General features: G+C 48.8%; 2 protein-coding genes across 3 annotated transcripts; one reads left to right on the top strand and one right to left on the bottom strand.

The window, feature by feature from the left end:
* Positions 1-15,162, top strand: MKS1 (MKS transition zone complex subunit 1). 2 transcript variants are annotated; one of them, XM_003414379.4, is made up of 18 exons: positions 1-96; positions 526-635; positions 1,738-1,808; positions 2,412-2,567; positions 3,669-3,766; positions 3,938-4,066; positions 4,318-4,422; positions 5,106-5,214; positions 5,736-5,792; positions 6,824-6,866; positions 7,130-7,192; positions 8,667-8,737; positions 9,093-9,162; positions 9,265-9,372; positions 10,294-10,427; positions 11,261-11,343; positions 11,429-11,526; positions 11,614-15,162. In XM_003414379.4, the coding sequence occupies exons 1-18, from the start codon at positions 17-19 to the stop codon at positions 11,703-11,705; spliced, it is 1,677 nt and encodes a 558-aa protein (XP_003414427.1). In that variant the 5' UTR covers positions 1-16; the 3' UTR covers positions 11,706-15,162. The 2 variants fall into 2 exon arrangements, with proteins under 2 accessions (XP_003414427.1, XP_010592600.1); XM_010594298.3 differs by having other exon boundaries at positions 8,667-8,746.
* On the bottom strand, positions 13,304-24,215 carry EPX (eosinophil peroxidase). Its single transcript, XM_003414380.4, has 12 exons — positions 23,907-24,215; positions 23,689-23,782; positions 23,261-23,436; positions 22,939-23,056; positions 22,692-22,821; positions 21,053-21,259; positions 19,544-19,862; positions 18,884-19,044; positions 18,254-18,509; positions 17,618-17,788; positions 14,183-14,420; positions 13,304-13,505 (listed from the first exon to the last, which is right to left on the bottom strand). Exons 1-12 carry the CDS (start codon positions 24,031-24,033, stop codon positions 13,304-13,306), a joined length of 2,199 nt encoding a protein of 732 aa, XP_003414428.3. The 5' UTR covers positions 24,034-24,215.
* Between the last annotated feature and the right edge of the window lie 227 nt (positions 24,216-24,442).

Genomic DNA, 24,442 nt, shown 5'->3' with positions numbered 1-24,442 from the left:
GCGCAGCACAGCCGTCATGGCGGAGGCCGTCTGGAGCTCTGACACCGGGGAGGCCGTGTACCGCTCCCGGGACCCCGTGCGCAACTTGCGCCTCCGGTAGTAGCACTGCCCCGGCACCTGGGCTCCGTGCTTTTATCCCCTCAGATAATTCGAGCCTGAACTCAATGTTCTGAGGCCCCCACTTCCGCTTACAATCCTCGCCACATCTTCATCTTCCCACATCTCATCGCACTACCTCAACCCTTCTCCACCCCGAGCCTCCCAGCAGTTTCCAGACTCACGCAGTCCTCTTCAGTCTCTGTACTACCCAAATTCCTCGGAGCCCTGAATCCTCAATACGCCCTCTTGTTTTCACCTTTCCCCTGAGAGCCTCGTGTCTCACTCACCTCCCTTCAGTCTTCTGCACCTAACACACCTTGGCAGCCCCACCCTGCTCAGTGTTTTGCTTTTTCCATACTTGCTCTGTGTTTATCTTCTAGTTGTGTGCCTTGTAACGCGTATTTTGGACGTCTCTTTTCCTGACAGAGTCCACCTGCAAAGAATTACATCAGGCAACTTTCTCCATTACCAGCCTGCCACCCAGCCCGGGAAGGACCTCATAGACTTGGCCACTTTTAGGCCCCAACCAACCGCCAGTGGGTGTTATGTGGTGATGCAGGCCCTCCTGGGGACCTGAGGGAAGGGCCTGGGGTGGTAGACTTACCTCTTACGACAGAGTAGACCCAGGTCTACTTTTTGACAGCAGCCTTTTTACAGATGAGGAAGCTAAGGCACAGAGAGGTTGGGTTTCTTGTCAAGGTCCTGCAGCTGGTAAATGTCAGAGCCAGTGTTTGAAGCCTGGCAATTTTAGGCACTACACTGTGATTCCTGCCATCAAGTTACTGATGTGAATTGTGGTCATCTGTAGTGAAATAACAAATAACCTTATTTTTGATATGTTATAGATTTGCCTGGCAGCCTAAATACCATTTGAAACAATTTTTTTTTTCTAAAAGAAAATATGTCCTAACTCTAAACACATGCATAAACTATTTTAAAGTTGAGGACTTTAAAATAGTCCTCGACTTTACTGCTAGACAAATGTACATATTAACATCAACTGTGCTCTTGCAGTTTTTCTTGTCTGGGAAGCCAGAAGAGTGAGGACAGAGGAGAGTGCTTGTGTTAAGTCACTAGTCGCTGTGCTTTTGTTGTGCTTCTGTTGAGAAATATTCCTGAGCAAGAGCATGGGCTGGTGGGTTGTGAACTGTGTCTCTGAAAAAGACATACTCAGCCAGGAGTGGATTAGGTTTTGCTCTTTAAAAAAAAAATCATTTATTTGACTTTCTTCTTCCCGCCTCAGCCTTTTAAGGTTACAGAGTTTGTGTTTCTAAATACATCGCTTCAGGATTCTTTTCTAGCAAATGCAGGCTGTTGAGATTGAGGAAGGGCTGTTCAGCCTATATTTAAATTTCAGTCCCTGACACTGACTTAGATTTAATAATACTTGGAAGGCAGGACCACCTTTTATTCAAATTAGAGTAGTGGTTAAGATTTCTTGGGTTCTAATCCTGGTTTCTGCACATACTAACCAGAGCACATATTCAGCCTCACTAGTTTCTGTCAGAGTGAGTACTTAATAAATCACTGAACTCCAGCTGGATTTGTCGTAAATATAAGAGCAGAGGCTTTGGTTATAACCAACCACAGTGGCCTTGGTTTGGCTCAAGCAGTTGACTCACTCTGTTGTGTTTGAAGGTGGTCATCGCCCAGATGAAGATGAAGAGGAGGAGGTTGTGATCAGGTGGCAGGAGAAGCTCTTTAGCCAGGTGAGCCAGTGTCACGTGTCAGCTCAGTGTACTTCCATCTGGCCCATCTCCACCTGGCTGGCAACAGGGAAAGAGATCCCCACCTTTGAAAGAGAGGCTGCTGCCAACACAGCTCCCCAGGTCAGGGCTTTGCTGATAGACCCACATCACTAATTTTAAACAGTGTTTCAGTGAGATCTTTGTATTAAGCCTCATCTGATTCTCTGATTATTTTCTCAGATAAGATTCTTGGAAGTGGAATAACTGGATTAAAATATTACTTTGAAGATTATTGATACATACTGCCAAACTGATTTTGGGAAAGGTTGTAACAGTGTATACTGTCCCTTGTTGTGTTTATTGGGTCAAATTCTGACTGCCACTAAGTTTTATGATCTTGGGTACAGCACGTATCATCTCTGGGCCACATGCCATCTGTAGCAGAAGAGTTGCATTAGAATGTCACCCTGGTTCCTTTTTTTGAATCCGCTGCCGACCATTAGCTTAGGTTCTGAAAACATGTCAAATAGCATCAGTTCTATAGAAATAATTTGATTAAAAAGTTACAGGAACAAAAGTTTCAAGTATCCTCAGTAGATTTTTGTTTCCTTGTGGTGACCTCAGTTTGAGGTAGATCTGTACCAAAATGAAGCAGCCTGTCAGAGCCCTTTGGATCACCAGTACCGTCAAGAGATCCTGAAGCTGGAGGATTCAGGTGGCAGGAAGAACCGGCGAATCTTTACCTATACCGACTCCGATAGATACACCAACTTGGAGGAGGTATTGTTCATTCCGAGGTCCCATAGCTCCCTTCTTCCACTTTGCGTCCCCCAGCTTTCTGGCCTCAGTGGGTTCTGTGTGCTAAATCAGAAGCCTGTTAAGGGGAGACAGGTAGCCATCCTAGAGCTCCTGCATGCTGCTGGCAGCCACACTGGAGTAGAGAGGGCACAGTCTGCAGGTGGTGTGGCTGCTGCTGCCTTGTTTGCCTTCTGGAGGGCCAGGGAGCTAGCAGGGACCAGTGTCTTTAGTGATAGCCTTGTAGACTGCCAACTGAAGAAGCAGCCACTGGGCTTGAATTCCTGTTTGAATCATGAAATGAGCCAGGTGAGTGGAGTCTGGAACAACCTAGATAAAATGCATCAGGGTATTCAGCCAAATCTCTGACCATATGGGTTTGGAGAGGAATTCAGTACAGCCATGGGAGGGGCCTTAGGTCTCCAATGCACCTATGTTAACATACCCTTGTGGGTTTGTTTTATATTTTCTCCAGTCACTGCATGATGTGTTCTGTCTTCTTAGGGAAAGTTTAAGCTGGTGGAGGGTAGAGCCTGCATTTTTTATTTTTCTCTATGACCTTGTAGATCTCTGCAAAGAGCAGGCGTTAAATGATTGCTTTTGAAAGATGGGCATGCTTTCATGTGTTGGTAGCATGTAGAATTTGAGTTGTTTGTGCTGGAAAAGCAGGTGAAAATGCAGTTAGTGCTCTATTAACCGTATGAGGATTTTCCACAAAATGCTTTTATCCCATCTGGCATCTTTAAACCACCTAGTTAAACTTTAACTAGGCAAACTCACCCAACTTTTTATTGGTATGTTCTCAGGGAATGTTAGGCTGATTTTAATATTAGCCTGTATAGACTCATTTCTGCAGGATAATAATGCTACCAAAATCATAGGCCTAGGGGAATTTTCTTTGGGTTGTTTGGGCTACTGCTTCCCTCCGTTAGCATATATAATTTTGAGGTGGCTATACCTGTTTTTTGGTTTTTTTTTAGTTCAGTCACAGATGGGGCTTCAGAAGGAAGACTTCCCCTCTGGAAGTCTCTTGGTTCCATGTGGCCCTGATCAGATGGGTCACACAGGGCTGCTCTCTTTCCTTAGCACTGTCAGAAAATGACCACCGCAACCAACGAGGTACCATCTTTCTTGGTCGAGCGAATGGCAAATGTCAGGCGGCGGCGGCAGGACAGGCGAGGGATGTGAGTGCAAGTGTGTATGGGCACTGGGGGATGGGGGTCTTTGTGGTCCTGCCATGCCAACATTCCCGGTACGTCCACTGTCTTGAGTCTCCCATTCTGGAACGGGCCTCCACCTGGAGTGTGATCTTCAGGGGCTGCTGGGCAAGTGACCCTTCGTGTGGTGTCTCCCAGGGAGGGCGGCATCCTCAAGTCACGCATCGTCACCTGGGAACCCTCAGAAGAGTTCGTCAGGAACAACCACGTTATTAACACCCCTCTTCAGACAATGTACATCATGGCAGACCTGGGGCCCTATGGAAAGTGAGTAAAGCTTCATACCACCTACTCAGGCCCTCATCCTCTTCTGCTCACACTGACCATCACCTTCCTGTTAGAGTCATCGCTGGGCACATGAGAGAGAAGGACTTTTTCTTCTTAGTTGTACTTGGCAGAAAGTTTTCTTACCACAGATCTCTGTCCTCCCCTGCTGATGGGAGCTGACTCCTTCTTGTTCTTTCCCTGGAACTGGGACTGGGGATCCTGAACTTTGATGTTGATTTCCTGGTTTCTAGGCTTGGCTATAAGAAGTATGAACAGGTCCTCTGTACTCTGAAGGTAGACAGCAATGGTGTGATCACAGTAAAACCTGACTTCACTGGCCTCAAAGGACCCTACAGGTGAGGAGAGGAAGAGTGGCCACTAGGAAAGGGTTAGTGGACACTGACATTCCTTCCCTTGGCTTCACTTCATGCTCCTAGTTGATAAGATCCTTCAAAAGCCCTTAATCTGTCCTAACTTTTAAATTCCCAGGCAGTGGTTCATATTCTGTTCTGGGTCATAGGCCCTTAAGAAGCTGGGGACCCTGCTCTCAGGAAATGTGCAGCTACACCAGTTTGAAAGTGACAACTTCAGCACATACTTAAGTGAAAATAATTCTTGTGGCTGCTGAATGTAGGGACTGACCAGAACAGGGTGAGATGAACTCAAACCAGGTCTCTTCCTCTAGGCTGACTTTTCCTCAACCCCATGCCTTAGAATAACAGGACTGTAAATAAGAAATCATCTAGACCAGCTTGCCCATTTTTCAAGTAAGAGAACTGGGTGCCAGGGATGTTGTACCTTTGGGTTTCACAGTGACTTTGGGGCAGAGATGGGTCCAGACCCCATACTCTGTGAGTCTAGTCCGATGCCCTTTCTGGGTTACCATTTTGCTTCCTTCTCCTAGTCATCATCAGAGCCATTTGCATCATCATATACTTCAAGTGAGCGTATGATCCATGATGACTCATCCCTGGGCTAGGTCTGGAGGACCCCATCTCCTGTGATCAGAGTTGGTCCTTTCATGGCTTTGACCTTACAGAATCGAGACAGAGGGGGAGAAGCAGGAGCTGTGGAAGTATACTATCGACAATGTGTCGTCGCTCGCACAGCCAGAAGAGGAGGAGCGGGAACAGCGTGTGTTCAAGGACGTAAGAGGTGGTTCTTTCCAAGGACCGAGGGAATGAGCTCATCCCTGGGAGCTGAGACCATGTCTGAGTTTGGTGCCAGAAGCTGCTAAGGAAAATCTTGCTCTTAACAGTCCTCTCCTGTCCTAGGAAGCATTGCTGACATATCAGGCAGCAGTTTTTGTTCATATTATGCCAAAATAATAGTTACCATTTATTGAGTATTTGTTAGACCTTAGTAACAACCCCGTGAGGCAGATACTATTATTATTACCAATTTAGGAATTCTCAGGAAACCGAGATTAAAAGCGAAGTAGTCTTCCCAAGATGACACAGCTTGCAAGTGCTGGAGCCGGAAGTTGGCCCCAAACCAACTGACTCCAGAGCCTCTGTCCTTCACTTTAAAATGCCAGTGGCCGAGGTGCTTAAGTCTCCAGCTCTCTGTGGCATTTCCCATTGCTGCTACTTTTCTCTATCCCAAATAGAACTGAGCGCAGGGCTGGCTTGGTTCACATGTGGAGTTTTGGTTTGGTTTTTTTCCTCAGCTTTACGGCCGGCACAAGGAGTATCTCAGCAGCCTTGTGGGCACTGACTTTGAGATGGTGAGTCACTTGGCTTCCTGCAGTACTGTGAGCTGTGTGTAGCCAGCAAATTCTGACTGTGGATGAGTGATAGTGCCTCTCCTATAGGTCCTCAACATGTACTCTTCAGCATAAAAAGGAAGGCAAAGGATAGCATATATAAAACTTGTTATGTGTTTTAAAACGTTGCATGTTGATAAAGAACTGTTAATACACAGAAAAAGATCGGAACATGCATGCATGCTAATGGGGACTTTTCTCTGGGGGTGATTGGTAGATGGGTGTTGAGTTGTGAGGGGGATGTGGAGAGTATTTTTACTTTTTATTCTCTGTACTTAGCTTTGAAATATCAGTGGCAATGTATTCATGTAGTTCTGTATAATTAATTTTAAAAATATAAAAGAAAAATATCTTCCTCATGGTTCAAGTGGACATTTTTCCTAAGTACCTCATAGAAAGGGAAGGCCTGTCATTGGTTTGTCAAATATTTTGGCTCTTAAAAAACAGAACAGTTTAGGTCAGTTATTCTGTGGTCCTGTTCTTTGTCTTCCTTCATTCCAGAGGTTCCATTTCTAGATCTGGAAACAAGGATGGAATTAGTCACTGGTCTCCCCTCTCTGTAAAAAAAATTAACTTTTATTATCTTTGTATTACATAAGCAAAACATTTTCAGAGTTAAAAAGTTAGGTAAGACAGACAAATGAATAAAAGAAAAAACCCTGTTTTCTTGACCTCAGCCATCTAAAGGAAACAGGGGTCTTCAACTTTCTACTGTACTCCAAAAGGTAGCTGTTATTACTACGCTTGGCTATTATAAATTTCCCGTACTGTGTTGCCCTTCCTGCCATTTAAATGATGTACTTTTTCCCTACATTGTCAATTTTAGAAATGAAAGAAGCAAATTTGTGGAGAAGCGGAGGAAGCAGGGTGGGAAGGGAGTGCAGTAGTAACGAACCAGTCCAGTGTCAGGCCTTGGGCTTTGTGGAGGGGCTGGAGGAGACATGCTGATTCCCCCGAGACCTCCTGATCTTTTCCCACTTCTCTCCACCTAGACTGTCCCAGGTGCGCTCCGGCTCTTTGTAAACGGAGAGGTCGGTAAGTGTCTTATCAGACTGAGATCTCTTGGCGCTCTGGCAAGTGCGCAGATGGAGCTCTGAAGTCACCTAGCCCACCCTGGTGGAGGCCGTGGGCTGTCTGCATTACATGGGAAGCTCAGAGATGATTCTTCCCTGGAAACAGGGAGGGTTCCTGGCCCTCGAGGGACTTGCTTCCAGGAGAGTGTAGGCTCCTCAGTACTGTGTTGGGTGCTCAGGGTGGTAGAGGAATAAGCTGAAATAGTTTCCTGTTCTCTCTCTTAGTTTCAGCCCAAGGCTATGAGTATGACAATCTGTACGTCCATTTCTTGGTGGAATTGCCAACTAGTAAGTAAAATTCATAAATCTCTATTTTTGTACCCATTCAGACAGTTTTCCAGAGATACCCGCTCAGGCGTGCTTCCTCACTCCCCCACTAAACCGTTACCCTTTTCCAGGTCATGTATTACTTCCACGTTGCCAAACCCAGTGGTGCCTTCTTTGCCTTCACCTCTCAGAAGCATTTGACGCAGCTGACTTTTCTTCTTTGAAACTCTTCTCTTGCCTTCTGGCTCCACACTCCTCTCTCCTCCTGTCACATTGGTGGCACATCAGGGTCCTTGGCTGACTCCTTTTCGGTGGACCTTAAAATTAGAGTATCCACGGCTGAGCCTAGTCCTTCTGTTACTCTCTATCTATGGTCTTCTTAGGTGATTCTATCCAGTCCCATGACGTTAAATACCATCTGTATTTCTTAGACTCCCGGATTTCTGTCTTAGCCTTGACCTCTTCCCCTGAACTCCAAACTCACCCAGTTACCTCGTTGACATCTCTGCTTAACATGACCAAAAAGAACTCGTGATTCCCCATCTTCTGTCACACCTTCCCTCCCTGGTCTTCCCCATCTTAGCAGAAAAGTGACATCATCTACTTAGGTGCTGATACCAAACCCTGGCAGACACCCTCCCTTGATTACTCACTTTCTCTAGGTCCCTACAGCCAGTCAGTCCATCAGCAGTCCTGTTAGCTCAGTCTTCAAAAGCTGTCCCAAATCTGTCTATCCCCTCTCACACGCAGGACTAGGCCACCATCATCTCTTGCCAGTGCGTTAAGTTTCTGACTATCCTCTTACTTCCTCTTTTGCTCCCCTTTATAGCCCATTTGCTACATACCACATAGCCAAATGGAGCTCTTAAAAATGTAAACCAGTTGTGCTCTTGGGCTGAAACCCTCCAAACAGCTTCACCTCCTCCTCAGAGTGAAATCCAGACTCCTTACGCTAAATGAGCAGGCCCCTACCTGTCTCTCTTTACAATAATCCAGCCATACTTTTTTTCTAAACGTGAACAGGCCAGGTTCATTCCCATATAAGGGCCTTTGCAAGGGCCTTTGCAGGATCATTTCCTTTGCTGGAAACCCTTTTCTGCCCTATCTTTGCAAATATCTTTCTTCTTGATTTTTAGTTCTCAGTTTAAATGTTACGTCTCAGAGAGGCTTCCTCTGACCACCCAGTCTAAATTAGCATCCCAAGTCACCCAATCCCTTCACCACATTTTACTTTTAGTGTAGTATTTGTCACTAACTGATAGTTTCCCGTTGGTTTACCTGTTGTCTGTCTTCCCCCACCAGAATGTTAGCTCCATCAGAGACAGGGGCCTTTTCTGTCTGATCACCAAGGAATCCCCACTGCCTGGTTATAGCACATAGGAGAAACTCAGTAAATGTTGGATGAATGAATGAAGGAAGGAAGGAATTTTTGCCTTTTTCTCAACTACTTGCCCACCTCCCAGGTGACTTACTATACATGCTCTTTGCGTTTCAGACTGGTCAAGCTCAGCATTCCAGCAGCTTTCAGGAATAACACAGACCTGTGCCACCAAATCCCTGGGACTGGTATGGAGGGTGAGAGGGCGTATCTGGAGGGAACGGGAATCAACTCCTAGGTGGCATTTGAAGCTTTATCAGGCCAACAGCCACGTACTCTAGGGAGGATTCCTGAGTTGGGTCCACCCTTCTGTGTGGGCTCTGTAGGGCTGCCTGGTCCAGGGTCCTCTCTCTGCCTTTTTGAGAATGGCAGCAGGTTCTAGGTGTTCCTTCCCCTTCTTACCCTCTTCCTTCCTACCTGGGGTGAATTTTCCTTTTTCCCTTGTGAAGGTGATCTTGTAACCGAGCACAGCAAGAACATATTCCAAGTGAAGCCTTGCCCCCACATGATACCAAGTATAAAATAATACTCCTCTTTTTTTAGGACAAGGTGGCTTATTTCTCCTACCCATTCACATTTGAGGCCTCCTTCCTCCATGAGGATGAGTCTGCTGGTGAGTAGGTCAGCAGTTGATCCTAGGCCTTGATTCTCCTCAGCCAGTGCCCCTCTTGGTGGCCTCTCCTGTGACCTGGCTGGTGCTCTCCCTTGCTCCCAGATGCTGTCCCGGAGTGGCCTGTGCTCTACTGCAAGGTCCTCTCACTGGACTTCTGGCAGAGGTATCGCGTGGAAGGCTACGGGGCCGTGGTGCTGCCTGCCACCCCAGGTAACCCCTTGGCTCTGCCCTTCCTGTGGCCATATGCCCTAGCCCCTGGGAACAAGACTAACACTTCTAAAAGGTTTGACTGCTTCAGCTGAGAATTAAGGATAATTAAGAACTACAAGCAACTAACTTGAAAGATTCCATGTTCTTTTGAAGAATTTCTTTCTCCCTCCACTAGTAGAGACAACTAAGTGAAATTTAGAACTAACTAGAGCTATTCCTGAAGTCGAAAGCCTGAGAGTCTGTACAGTCTGTACCATGTTCCTCTGGTTTGTCTTATTGCCTTGAGGGTGAAGCCATGTGGCAAAATAGGCTCCCTGCATATGTATAGTGAATGAATCAGCATTCGTTTTGAAATAATAGCAACTGTTTTATTGTGAGCCAGGCATTATGCTAAGTGCATCGCATTTAATTCTCCCAGCCACTCTGTGAGGTGTAGGTGGTGCTGGTATTTCCATTTTACTAGATGAGGAAAATGAGGTTCAGAAAGATTAAGAAACTCATCTTCGATACACAGGTAATAACTGGCAGAGCTGAGATACGAATTTATGTCTGGTTGATTTCAGAATGAGTGTCCTTAACCACCATGATAACCTTCACCAGAAACCAGGTCATCACCTGACCAGGTGTAAGGAGCCCTGGTAGCACAGTGGTTAAGCACTTAGCTGCTAACTGAAGGATTGGCAGTCCCAACCCATCAACTGCTCTGCAGGAGAAAGCTGTGGCAGTCTGCTTCCATAAGGATTACAGCCTTGGAAACCCTATGTGGCAGTTCTGCTCTGTCCTCCAGGGTCACTATGACTTGGAATCGACTTGATGGCAACGGGTTTGGGTTTTTGGCATGCTGTGTCATTGCTGGGGAGTCAGGAAGGGACTAGATACCCTTTTTGGATCTGGCCCCATTTTTCCTCTTCCCTTATACAGGCTCACACATCCTGACAGTCTCCACGTGGAGGCCCATGGAGCTGGGCACAAGGGCTGAGTTGAGGAGGTTTTTTATCGGTGGTTCTCTGGAACTGGAGGACCTCTCCTATGTGCGGATACCAGGAACCTTTAAGGTGACTTTTGCCTCTGGGGATACTCCTTCCTGGGAACTTACGTCTCCTTTTCTGTAGCAGGTGGAATCTGGGCTAAGACCCCTTGGTTGCTCATTGCTTCAGTGTTACTTAGCCTTTTCCTTCCTGTGGCTTAAGCTAGAAGTCCTGGCCATATTTTAAACCAGGTACAAATATCTACACTACCTTAGGAGATATCTGGAAAATATTAGAGATTTCCCGTAGTCTTTGTCAAAATAACTGGCTGTTTCTTCCACCCCATCACTGACAGCCTTGGTAATCAGAGGTGGGGAGGATTGGCAGGAAGCTTGTAAGACAACTGATTCTCAAATGAGGTTGGAATGTTCCCTGCTTTAGAGTTAGGAGCCAGATTTTAGCCTTGAGGGGATTGGGCCTGGGTGATAGAATGAGGTTTCCCCTACTGAACTGTTCTCCCCAGGAATGGGAATAAGAATGGAGCGAGTCCAGTATGGTGCCTGGGGCCTAGAGACTGCGGGAACCTGATGCTGTCCAGAGGCATAGGCGGGGTGGTACTTGCCCCTGGACACAAGTCCAAGAGGGCACTAGATGAGGCACGGACTGACATTCCAAAGTACCACAAATATGAAAGGGACCTGACTAAGGCAGCCAGACGAGAGGGGATAAGGTGTTTCTGCCGACTTGTTGTAGCTGTCAAGGTCTATTCATCTTGAGATGGTTTGGTGGGGGGTCGGGCAGAGGGCAACTTAGAGATGGCTTCTGGGCGCTCGAATTGTGGGGGGGTTGCAACTTAGAGATTGGCCCAGGCACTCGTTACCCTCCCTGCACCTCTGATGCTGTCTCAACTATTCCCACAGGGGGAGCGTCTGAGCCGCTTCGGATTCCGCACAAAGACCACCGGTAGTGTCACCTTCCGCTTACACTGTCTGCAGCAGTCCAGGTGAGTGGCTCTGGCCCGCTGCCTGGCTGCTACTTGTCCCTGAGGGCTAGCAGCAGCCATGACTATGTGGTGGGCTCCCCTGCAGGGCCTTCATGGAGTCAAGCTCCCTCCGGAAAAGGATGCGGAGCGTGCTGGACCATCTGGAAGGATTCAGCCAGCAGAGTTCCATTCACAATGTGCTAGGTAGGTTCCCCTTCTCCCAGCTGGCCACCAGGGCCATGCTCCTGCCACTACCATGGCCGCTGACAACTGTTTCTGCCTCCCTTGCAGAAGCCTTCCGTCGAGCCCGGCGCCGCATGCAGGAGGCCCGTGAAAGCCTTCCCCAGGACCTAGTGAGCCCCTCTGGAACCATGGTCTCCTAGCTCGCTGCAGCTCTGGCCCTCAGGTGAAGGGGAAAAGCCTAGTGATTTCTGAGGCCAGTGCTTTCCAGCCTCTTTGTCTTTCTTACTAGAGACCACATTTACCTGCTGAGAACCAGAAGAGCTGGGAATTCCCCAGGCCAGCTGCCCTGCCTAGCCCTCAGCAGGCTTTTCTCACTGCCATGTGGGAATAAGCCAGAGACCTGTGGCCCCCATCTCTTCATATTCAGCTATGTAAATGACCATCACAACAAGGCAGGCTATGTGGCTGAAAGTAGTTTGGGGTGACCCCATAGCTACTTACGTCCCCAACACAGACTCTTTTCTGGCCTGTCTCACAGTCTCAGTTGCAGAGAGGGCTGCAGATCTTTCTGGCTCCACAATCTTCTTTAAAAATGGAGGCCCATGAAAGAAGAGGAAGGTGAGAGAGGCCTGTGAGTCTTAGCCTCCTCTTTTCAGGTAGCCTTGTTTACTGCTTGGGGCTTGTCAGGTTTGAGATACAACTTATTTCTGGAATAACTGAGGGCTGGAGGCAGTCCCCAGTTCTTTCTGCTAGCTAGATGGTATTTTTCATTGTATTTTTTGAACATAAAAAATGTTTTTATACTGACTGATGTTCAGTTGACTGTTTCCCAGCTTGGGTTGCTGGCATGGCCGAGGTATTTCCTGAATATTGTGACCCCAGTGCCTCTTCCATTTTCTTTCTCTGCCTTGTCCTACTCCAGAGTATTTCTTTCTGCTCTCTTGATTTTGCCCCAAGGAGAAGCTTAGAGATTAGTGCCAGGTTGTCTTAGCAGCACTCCTCTTAAACATCTGGAGCAAAGCGTAGGGCAGGCCACACCCTCCCCAGCCGAACAGAAGGAGGGAAGCCCCTGCTCTCAGGAGCGCTTTATTGGTAGAAGCAGAGAAACTGCTCAGCCTGCAGGCTCAAGAGGATTGTGGGGTGGCTATGGGCTGGGCCGATGTGGTCTCACAGTCACTGGGGCGTGGCTGGGGAACAGAAGAAAGTGGCTGCAAGCCCTCCAGCTGACTCGTCTTGCCTGGGTATCAAGGCCTCCTTGCTTGGCTCACAAGTCGTTGCACCTGGAATGGATTTATAACCCAACACCTAAGAGGCTCCCAAGGCGTGTAGATCCATTACTGATAGGACTTCAGCTGTGGCTCCCAGCCAATGAGCTTGACTCTGTAGCCAGCAAAAGCATCAGCAGGATGTGGTTGCTCCAGGGGGAGAAGGAAGCCTTGTGGTCTTTCCCAGACTCTTTTGTCTGCAGAGGTTGGAGGCTTGGGATAGACTCCTGTTGGGAGAAAGCAGAACTGGGTAAGTGAGGAACCTACTGGGAGTTGGGAAATGGAGCTGCTTTAGTGTGGAGGTGACCATGCTGAGACGAGTTGGACACTTCCCAATTGTTCCCCAAAGTCCTAGGCCCTGGGATTAACTATCATCCCAGAAGCTGGCACCCTGGGAAGCCACTGTCCCTAATGACAAGTCCTGTTGTCTCTAATTAGAGCCCTAAGAGGACTCAGCTGTCTCACCCCAGAAAGGGGAAGGATGCAAGGGCCCAGGGCTGTTGGAGAAGGGCCTCTTCTTACCTGCAGAGGCTTTACGTGCCTCGCCAGGCTGACAGGTTCAACCTGGGGATGCGGCTGCAACTCACAAAGTCCCGGGGATAGGTGTTGGCCCTGAAGATGTTCCTTGAAACAGTAGTGATACCGGTATTGTCACACACAATTCGAGACAAGGAAACCTGTTCCAGAGCGGAGCGCTGTCTCTTGGTGAAGACACCCTGCTTCTGCCACCAAAACCTACCATTCAAGACATTCAAGAGATGTGGGTGAAGTTTGGGGAGGAATTAACTTAAAATGCACACCTGTTGTGTGCCAGGTACTTTACATTATTTCATTCAGTTGTCACAAAGTTCCTGCAAAATAGGTGTTACATTCCCATTTTATAAACGAAGAAACAGGTTCAGTAATTAAGTAAATTGATGAGTATTAAATGCACACAGAGCAGCCAGGTCTGGACTTCAACCTAGGCGGTTGTTGTTAGGTGCTGTAGAGTCAGTTCCAACTCATAGCGACCCTAATGTACAACAGAACGAAACACTGCCTGGTCCTGCTCCATCCTCACCAGCCTAGGTTAGTACCAAAAATAAGGAGTTAGGTCTTAAGCCACAAGCTTATTGAAGGGAACCCAGATTTAGCCTTTTCGATCCCTGCTTTCTGGAATCTGCTAGCCTGGAAGAGCCAGGCTGACAATTCTATCTACTGGGTTAAAGGCGACTACGGTTCAGTATCAGGGTTGCCTGGGTTAGTGGTATCACTTCTCTGACCAAACTTCAGGGAGCCTCTTGGTCTCAGATCCTATGAACTTGGAAGAAATGAAGCTAAAAAGAGCAGTTTTCCCCATTGTTTACTTTCCTAGTGCTTTCTGTCACACCTCTCTGGTACTAATCTCTTTTAGGCTAATGCTGCCTGCTTACCTGTCTCCATCTCGGGCTCTTCTAAACTGGTTCTCAAAAAGACAGGCCAGAAGAGGCCCCACTCGGGCCCCTGGCAAAAGAGGCTCTGCAATGGCTCCAATCCAGATGTCGATGTTGTCCGGTGTCCCATACAGATTCAGGAACTTCCTGGCCAAATTCTGGTTTTTTAGCACCTGGCTAAGTTGTGCCAAATTCCGAGGCTGGGAGAGTCCACAGAAGCGCCTCCAAGCATTGTACCCTGAAAGGGGAGGGTGGGAGAAGCAGTTTTGGTTTCATCCCTGCTGAAGCTCCCTTAGCTTCTGCTCCTCTCCAAGTTCTTCTGAGAGAAGGCTCAGTGGTCAGTCAGTATTAGGCAGGAACAAGACGATCTCTGGTGGCAGAAGAGGCCCTGAACCTTCCAAAGAACAAACCGTTGTCCTAATTTTAAATGTACACCTACGCTTTGTGTCCATCAAACTGAGGGGTGCGTCCTAGTGTAGAAAGCTGTTGTGACCCAAAACTCATAACCACAAATCTGACATTTAATGACATTATCATTGGGCTCATATGCATGGATTAGGCACAAATAAGACAGTACCGAGAGCATAAAAGAACCCTCCTTCAAGGGTTGTAGAATGAATGAATGAACAGATGAATAAACACGTGAACAAACCAACAAACGAGCGTGGAATAAGGTTCATCTACTCAGAAAAGGACCACATACTGAATGATTCCATTTAAATGCGAGGTGCAGAAGAGGCAAATGCATAGAGACAGAAAATAGATAAAGCGTTTGCCTGGAGTGGGGTGGGGATGGGGAATGACTGTTGTTATGAGGTTTCTTTAGGGGGTGATGAAAATGTTCTGATATTAGATTATGGTGATTGTTGTACAACTCTGCAAATGTACTAAAACCATTGAATTGTATACTTCAGACAGGTAAAACCCAACCCAGACTTCAGAATATCCCAATAAAGCTGTTTTGTTTGTTTTGTTTTTAATTTCATCTACTTGGAACTTCCAAAGACCAGTCATACTGACTTCTCAAATATCAGGATCCTACAAATAATGTGGCAAGGACCATCAAGGTAGGAGATAGCTTTGCCATAACCTGAAGAAACACTAGCCCAACATCATTCATTAAACTACAACTCACACCATCCCCCAGCTAAATGGGAAAACCATATAATGTTGTACCATCACTAAGCACTGTTGCACAGGTACCTCTCAGGATCCTCACAACACGTTTGTGAGGTACTCTGTTATCCCCATTTCACCTGTGGATATTTGCTGAGGTTGAGCAACTGAGACTTTTCCAAGGTCACTCCATGAAGTGAAGTTCAAACCAGATATTCCAGTTCCAAATTTAGTTCTGGACTTGGGAAGGGATTGGAGAAGACAGAGAGCTCGTATCAGGACTAATTTCTGGGACAGCTTTGAAGGAGCAGATGTTGGGGGGAACAGAAAACTCACTGGCAACTTGGGAGGCCAGCAATCTCAACTGGCCACCAGGGAGCATCCACAGCTCAGTGGTCAGGAGCATCCAAGTGTAGGAAAGGAAGAGACCTCAGGTGTACTGAGTGCCTGCTGTGTGTCTGCCCATCGCCTTTTAAATGCACGAATCCCGCTCATTCCTTTGTACATATTCAAAGGTCAACTGAAGGCAGTGGGGCTTCAGGTTCTATCTAGAGAGGGAAGTTGGAGGTGGGGAAAGGGAGAGAGGAACAAGGCAGTGACCAAGGCCTTCCTCTGCAATGGATTGAACAGGGTAAATAAAGGAGAAAATCTGAATTTAAATTTTGCTGCTTCCTAGTTATATGACCTTTGGCAAATTACTAAATGTCTCTGAGCTTCCTTATTTATAAAAAGGACTATAATAGCTGCTTCTCAAAGTCATTGGGTGGACTGCCAAAAACCAAACTTGTTGCCATTGAGTTAATTCTGACTCATAGTGACCCTATTAAAAAAAAAAAAACCTGTTGCCATCAAGTTGATTCTGATTCATAGCAACCCTATAGGACAGAGTAGAACTGCCGTGTAGGGTTTCCAAGGAGCACCTGGTGGATTCAAACTGCCGACCTTTTGGTTAGCAGCCATAGCTCTTAACCACTATGCCACTAGGGTTTCCAAGTAACCCTATAGATGAGTTAATATTCATAAAAGTATCTAGTAAAGTGCCTGGTGCATAGTAGATGCTTAGAAAGTGTAATTTTTTCTTTTTCCTGGATATATTGTGTCCTTATCCAACAGCCAATTGCACCTTAATTTTACTCTACCTGTTCCCTGCCTCTAAGGTTTTGCTTTTCTTCCCTTAGAGCAAGTAGCCAGTTTCTGTAGCCCTGGAATTTTAGCCTGCCTCCTTTTTTTTTTTTTTCCCTTGGAACTTGCTGCATGGTGAGGAATGGGGCAGTTCTTTCCTGTTTTTCTCTCATACTTGGGAAGTGCTGGATTGCCTTTTGTAGCTCTGAGACAGGCAAGAGATCGGGCTGGCTAAAATTAAATGGCCGCTGACTCAGTATTCTTGGAATTTAAACCTGAGTGCCAACCACCATATAACTTACTGCTGGCACCCGAGGACTCCTTGGATTAACAAACTAGGTGCTTAGACAAGATAAGGGGCCATATTTCCTATCCCTACATGCTTGACCAGCTATAAATTACTGATAACCCTCCTGAGTTGTTTTGCAAGTCCCCCACCAGGTGTAGAGCATGTACAGTGAAAATCAAGGTAACCTATGAATGACCTTCCACATAAGATAATCATGAGCAGGAATCCCTTGCCGGACTCGAACCAGGATCCAGAGTCATCACCCATGCGCAACATCCCAGAATAAGTCCTGTTGGACATCCCAGCAGCCCTTGCAACAGACTCCATCTTAGTTCGGACAACCTCTGCGAGGAAATCCATTTTGAATTCTAACTGTGTGTTCATTTGATTTTCATAACCCCTCCCCTTCTCCTGGAAATCTCCACCCATCTAATGAATGAAGAAAACCTTTTATAAACCCTAGGAAATCCTTTGTTCACGAGAGACTGGAGGCTAGCATAGGTGGAAACCCCTCTCCGACTCTCCCTCACCAGCCTTTTTTCTTTCTTTCTGTCACTAATAAACCTTTGTTCGTGTGGAACCTCTGAACTTCTCCTGGTCATTCTTGGTCAGAAGAAGGTAAGAACCTAGGCAGGGCTTAGTCCCGAGCTGGGAAGCCTTGCCCTGTAACAGCTCCAGTGCCCACATCCTGGTCCTGTGATGAACTAAACCTGGGTACCCTACAGTGGATGGGGAAGATTGGCAGGACAGTGAACAGGTGTTCCCTGGGAGGCTCTACTGCATCAACCTCGGCCTTGCATGCCCCTGAACCTCTGCACATCCTGCACAGTCCAGGTCAGAAAGGGGACACCTACAGAGCAGCCCCAGTCCGAGCTAAGCCTGGAAGTAGGGGCCAGCGGCTCCCTCACCTGGGAGGCCATGGTCCCGGCTGCGCTGCATGTTGAGAGCTGCCAGATCCAGCCCAATCCTTCTTACTTGCTGAAACAGCCGGTCCCGGAGCTCATCCACCATCATGGAATCTTGCCGGTTCAGTTTGGCAGGGGTGGCCATAAGGCCTCGGAGGAGGGGATCGATGCCACCTGGTGGCGGGAGTGTAAGCAGCACAGATTAGACGACCCTCTGGGAAGCCCATTGGGTCATCCCATGATGCCACGCTGAGCTCCTTCAAGCTGGACAAGCCAGTTGCTTATATTCTATGTCAGAAAACAGGCCTGGGTGGACAAGAAGGGAGCTGGAGCTGGGAGGGAAAGACATCACCCCCCACTTCTTAAAGAAAGAGGTGAAGGAAGGATCCCTCCATGTCTACAACCTGCCAGCCTGACATCAGTCTGCCCTTGGCCCCCTTTTTAAAAGTTCTCTTTTCCCTAAGGGGTGGGAGACCCATGACTGAGGGTCCTAGTGGCACCTGCCTCATTTTCATTGGTCCAGGGAGATGACTAGCAGCAGCCTGGCCTTCCGGCAGAAAGCCTGGCTCACCTGGGGGAGGGTATGATCTCATTCCCACTCCCATCCCACCCCCATCTGTCTCTGGAAAACCTGATCACCTTCATACACGACTCGCCAGCTGGCAAAAAAGGCAGAGCTAAGTGGGACACGGGAGTTGGGTGCCGAGGCCCGGTACTGGCTGTCCAAGCGGAACAGGAAGGGCCGGAGCATGGTGTGGCCAAAGCGGAAGGCCAAGGTGAAGACATTGGCTACACGTGGGTCCACGTTGGAGCAATACCCCCGGTAGGGCCCCAGTGTTCTCCTGGCCCGGGCCTTGCCCAGAACCAAGGGCAGGAAGTCTCGGTAGGTGATGATCTGAAAGGTAAGACACAGGAGGGACATGATCTTAGTGGCTGCCCACCCCGCTCCCTTGTTTGGACGGATTTTTGCTTTTCAAAGGGCTGTTCAGACGTATTAATTCTTTATTGTCATTACGGCAAATGTGGCAATGTTAATTTCTCATTGGCTAATGGAGATACGGAAACCCAGAGAGGCTGCAGTGGACAGGGTCACGCCACTGTGTGTCCAGTTCTGAGCTACGAGCAAAATCGGGGGTAGAGGTCAGATCTCAGGTATGCCCCAATCACTCAACCCTCAAGGATGTATTAAGGAAGGTTGGAGTCACTCCCTGAGACTGCTCCTTGGCCCAGATTGTCTTCTGGGGGAAGCTGGGACACAGGGTTCCCTACCTGGACCATGGCCCCCACGATCTTCCGAGCCTCATGGTACAGCTTGTCTCCGCTCCACTGGGGGTTCAGGCGTCTTAGCTCAGTGGCCAGTCGGTTGTGCTCTCGCAAAAAGAGGGTGTGCATGGCTGCCAGTTTGGGGGTTTCACTGGATCGGGAGTCACCTTGAAAACCCCAAATTCACAGTCACTACAACCCTTCCCAGAGAAATTTATTTCTGCTAACAAGCCCTAGTGGTGCTATGGTTAAGTATTTGACTACTAGCTGAAAGGTTGGCATCTCAAACCCACTCAGAGACTCCTGGAAGACAGGCCTGACAATCTGCTTTTGAAAGGTCACAGCCTTGAAAACCCTGTGGGGCAGCCTACTCTGCACACGTGGGGTCGACATGAGTCAGAATCAACTCAGCAGCAACTAACAATAACATACAGGTAGTGAGTCCCTTGCCACTGGAGAGAGATTAAAGCAAGTAGAGCTGGCCCTACACAGGCAATTTGTAAAGGACCTTCTTCCAGTTTACTGATTCTGTGATGACTAGGCACAGGTCTCTGCCTATGCTCTGCCTAACACTGAGGTCTGAAACCAAGTACCACCGTGGTTTGCCAACCCAGAACTCAGGGACTGGCATTTCCTGGGGAGGCACTCCCTTAATCCAAGTCTGACCTGCTAGGAAGCAGGGGATACGTGCGGAGCGGTTGGTGAGGAGACAGGGATCATCCCTCAAGTTGTCAAAGGGCAGTAGGGCCCGGCCATTATCCTGGAAGCGTTGGTTGACAGCCAGCAGCCCCAGGTAGTTGGTCCGGTTTCGGAGCCGCAGGGCAAGGGAGACCTCACTGCCGTAGACCATACTGGCGTCCACAAAGGAGGTGAGTGCGTTGAGCTGGTCACGGACTTTATTCTTGTTTTGGGGGCACGAGGGTGCCGAGCGGAAGAAGGGGATGCAGTCACGCTGGTTCTTGATGCGGGGGTCATAGGGCGGGATCTGCAGTGAAAAGAAGCCTGAACAGTAGGCTGACTCCTTCTGGTCATTCCCTACCTGCCTTAAAACTTTGCTCAAAACTCCCCTCCTCCAGGATGCCTTCCTTGACTTGCCTTGAGTGTCCTCAGTGCTTTGTAATATGGAAGGCTAGAGATGCATAATTTTAGATCCTCATTTTACAGATAGGGAAACTGAGGCTCAGAGAGGGGAAGTGACAACTAGTTAGTGGGAGAAGTGGGACTAGAACCTAGTTCTCCTAATATTTGGGTGTGTGCTCCTTTAATTTGATTCAATTCGACTGACATTTCCTAAATACCTTTCTGTGCTGGGTGCTTGGACACTATGAAGGTCAACAGAACCCAGTCAAGGTTGCAGGAAGCTGGCAGATGAGTGAAAACAGACACATACATAGAGTTATGTGACTCGAAATTGAGATGGCATTTGCTATGCTTGATATAAACACCAAAAGCTAAATAAAAGTGTAATAGGAAGATCTGGGAAGGCTGCTCAGACGAGGTGCCCCTGAGCAGAGTTTGAGGAGTGCTTAAGGTTTCAGTAGGGAGGGCCTCATGTACCATCCCTCCTGAATGTTGCCTTACCTCTTAAGTATGAGTGTGTATGAGTGTGTGCACGTGTGTGTGTGCATGAGTGCATGTGTGTGTGCGTGTGTCCTACATCCCCAGCACAGACTCAACTCCTCGCATTCTGTCTTTTCTTCCCTAGTGCTCATACCACCCTTGCACCCCAGGCCCAAGAATAGGGGCCTTCTCACAACCCAATCCCAGGAGCTGGCGAGAACTGTAGGGCTTTGGACCACCCCAGGAAAGAGAGAAGGACAAGTGCTAAAAGACCCTAAAGACCCCAAAAGTAGGAGCCGAGAGACTTCCCCTGCTGGAATCAGACCCATGGGTTAAGGCCTGTCTGACTTGCGGCCCCCTCCAAAAAGCCTGCAGTGAACCTCCTGGTAGTTTGATCTACCCAGACACTCAACCCTGGACATGCAGAGTCTGTGCTGGGTCTCTTGGCACCAAAAGTCTTCAGTTACAGAGAGCTATGTTCCTTGTATCTTTGTCTTACACCCAGCCTTACAGATAGCTCCTGAAAGATGGTGCTTCCATCTTTGGGATCCCCATCCCCAGCTCTCTAGCTGGGGTGGAGGCCACAACAGGGGCCTGGGAGGTTGGCTGGGGTACCTTGATGGGAAAGCAGGGGGGCAGCTGGGCACAGGTCCTCTCACAGTCGACACCCCCAGAGAAGGCCACTCTGGCTGGGGACTCTGGGGAAAAGTCCAGGTCATGGTCGATGAACTGGCCCCACTGCATGAACATGAGGGCCCGGCCCCGGTCGGAGGTCAGCCTCTCGCTGGGGAAGCGCACAATCTGGTTGGAGACAGCCCGGACCTGGTGGGGAGATGAGGTCAGCATGGGGCATGGGCTCCCTGACTGCACCAAGGACACTCCAGGACATGAGAGAAGCAACTCCCCCTGCTGGAGAGAACATGTAATTGCTCTTCTCCTACCCTTCCCTTCCCTCTTGCGCCTGGAGATGTAGCCATCTCCTGTTCTGGCTGTCATTCTTAGAAGGATGGTCTGTGGCCCGGGTTCTGAGGATTCTGGGAATAAAGAGAAAGTGAGGGACCAGGCTGGCCCAGACCCCACCAGCTATTTCAGAGAGATAAATAGATCAAATCGATAGATCCATTTATAGACAAAAAGTTAACTCTATGATAGAACAAGGAAACACCGGTGGCATAGTGGTTAAGTGCTCCGGCTGCTAACCAAGAGGTCGGCAGTTTGAATCCTCCAGGCGCTCCTTGGAAACTCTATGGGGCAGTTCTACTCTGTTCTATAGGGTCGCTATGCGTCGGAATCGACTTGACAGCAGCGGGTTTGGTTTTTTGGTTTTTATGATAGAATGAATTGATAGATACACGGAATGATTGATAGGTGATGGATGATAGATATACAGAAAATTGGATAGAGAGATGGATGGAACGATTAATGAAAGGAAAATTAATAAATAGACATTGATAGGTGGGTACATGATGGACTATTACACTGACGTATCAACAGAAGCTTGATGACCTGATAGATGTTAAATAGATCAATAGATCTAGCTAGATAAGGCATATAGCTCTTTATATTTAGCAATATACTTTGACACTAATTCTCTCAGAAAAATAATAGCCATATTGTAATGGCAAACACGAACAAATCATCTTCTATATGGCTGGTTACCCCCACTGCTGTCGAGTCAATTCCGACTCATATTGACCCGTAGGGTTTCCAAGGCTGTAAATCTCTACGGAAGCAGGCTGCCACATCTTTCTCCTGTGGAGCCACTGGTAGTTTTGAGCCTCCAAACTTTTTTGGTTATCAGTCAATTTCTTTAACCACTGCTCCACCAGGGTTCCTTATGGCTGTTTATACCAAATGCTTTATTTAATATTCACACCAGCTCTATGAGGTAGGTACTGTTTTGCTGCTGTTTTACAGATGAGGAAACTGAGGCTCAGAAAGTTCTATTACTTGTCCAGAGTTGCCCAGCTGGTCAGTGATAGAGCCTACATTTGAGCCCTGCCTAGCTGACTCTGGGGCCCTGGTGGCTCAGTGGTTAAGCATTCATTCAACTGCTAACAAGAAGATCAGCAGTTTGAATCCACCAGCTGCTCCTTGGGAACCCTATGGGGCAGTTCTAGTCTGTCCTATAGGGTCACTATGAGTCAGAATCGACTCCAAGGCATCGGGTTTGGTTTGGTTTTTTGGTTCTAGCTGACTCTGGACTGGATTTAGAAGAGATCAAGCATCCTCCAGGCCCTCAATCCTGACTCACAAGAGGAAGAAGGAAACCGTTGCGCCTCTTGCTGGGGGTCCAGCCAAAGGGGAGTGACAGCCCGTCCTCATACTGGGCTGGCAGCCAGCGGGCCAGGGCCTGGTTGGAGGCCCCCAGCAAGGGTATCCTCCTGCAGCAGAGAGTGGGTCGAGGTTAGAGGGCTCAGGGTCTGGGGCCAGCTCAGAGTGGGGGGCAAGGTGAGGGAGGGAGGCATCTCAGGTCAGGTGCAGCCCCTGGCATCACCCACTTGTTGTTGCATCTCCCAGTGATGGTTCGGTACTTGTCACTGCACTTCTCAGGATTGTCCCGGAGAGCACAGCCACTGGCCTGGGACAGCAGCCGAAGCTGGGATTCTGTGAGTATATCTGGGGGTGGGACAGATGGGCAGGGTCCTAGGCTTAGAGTCCTTGGAGCTCTGGCTCATTCCTGAGCTGTCCTGTCCCAAACCTCCATCCCTTCACCCTCTTTCGTTCCAGCACTCCAGGACTCTGCACCCTGCCTCCCACCCCTGGCTTCCTTCCACTCCTAGGCCAGGGGCGGACCCCGGGGCTTGGCAGGGAGCACAGTACCAGTAACATTGAAGGGCCTGAACCCCTGGGATTGGAACTTCTCTTCCAGCAGCCCCAAGGCCACATGCATGTAGTCAGCGGCTCGGACGGCTGTCCTGGTGGCTGCTGCCGGCTGCTTGAAGTAGGACAGGAGGTCCATGGGGCTGGCCAAGCCACTTCGAAGTCGCTGCTTGATGCTGCCCAGAAGAGGGAGGGTGAGGGCTGGAGAAGAGTGCGGACCCACCCAGTGAAGCCCCAGCCCAGGGGTGGGCCGCAGGACAGTGTAGACACACAGGATGGACCAAGGGGAGGCTCTCTGCAGTGGCGGTCCCATGGTGACTGGGGCAGGGCCATGGTGAGATGGCCTTGGCTGGAGCCCACCCCTTGAAAGATCCTCCCAGGCACCATGCAGCCCCCAGGCACCATGCAGCCCCCAGGCTCAGGCCTACCTCCTCTGTGTGCGATTGTAGGCTGTATCCACCATCAGCTTGGCCTCTGTGATGCAGTCCTGTATGACTGAAGTCTCCACTGCCCTGGGGGAGGCTGTTCAGGGGCATGGGAACTCAAGGTTCAGGGGAGCCACAGGACGCCCAGACCCAAGCACTTCCCCCTCTACCCTTCCCCTCTCACACCCACCCTCCTCCTTGGCTTTTCAAGGTGCTATTACCCAGGGTAGCGCCCTCACAGGGCTGGGGGAGGGTGAGTGCGGCCAAGACCCCTGTCAGGGCCAGGAGCAACTTCATCTCTGCAAGGAGACCCCCAGTCACAGCTGAGTAAGCCACCAATTCCCCCATTCTGCACCTGCTGGGGTCCTAGCTCCCTTCTCTCCCAGAGGCCCCCAAGCTGATCCCTTCTGCTCTCCTGTGGAAGCAGTCTGGGAAAGGACTTTTATACCCCGTCTGAAAGGGGGAGGGCAAAAGTCCAGCCTCTTGAGGTGGAGCCCTGGGACTTCCCTCCAGTTATCAGGGGAGCTAGGAGAATGAACACCCCCTCCAACCCTGTCCCTTACCAGATGGGGGCATTCTTCCCCCTGTCCCCTATCCTCAGGCTTTGTGGCAAGCACAGGGATTGACAGAAAGAAGTCTCGGGGTTCTGGCTGTGGATGGACCCTCAGCCTCAGTTTCTTCATCAACGAAGTGGGGTGCTGCCCCTCTTCAGAGACTAAATATGAGAATGGGTATAAAAGTGCTTTGTAAATTGTAC

This window comes from Loxodonta africana, chromosome 18 (genome assembly GCF_030014295.1).
Source record: "Loxodonta africana isolate mLoxAfr1 chromosome 18, mLoxAfr1.hap2, whole genome shotgun sequence".
NCBI lineage: Eukaryota > Metazoa > Chordata > Mammalia > Proboscidea > Elephantidae > Loxodonta > Loxodonta africana.
This window is presented reverse-complemented; position numbering and strand designations above follow the sequence as displayed.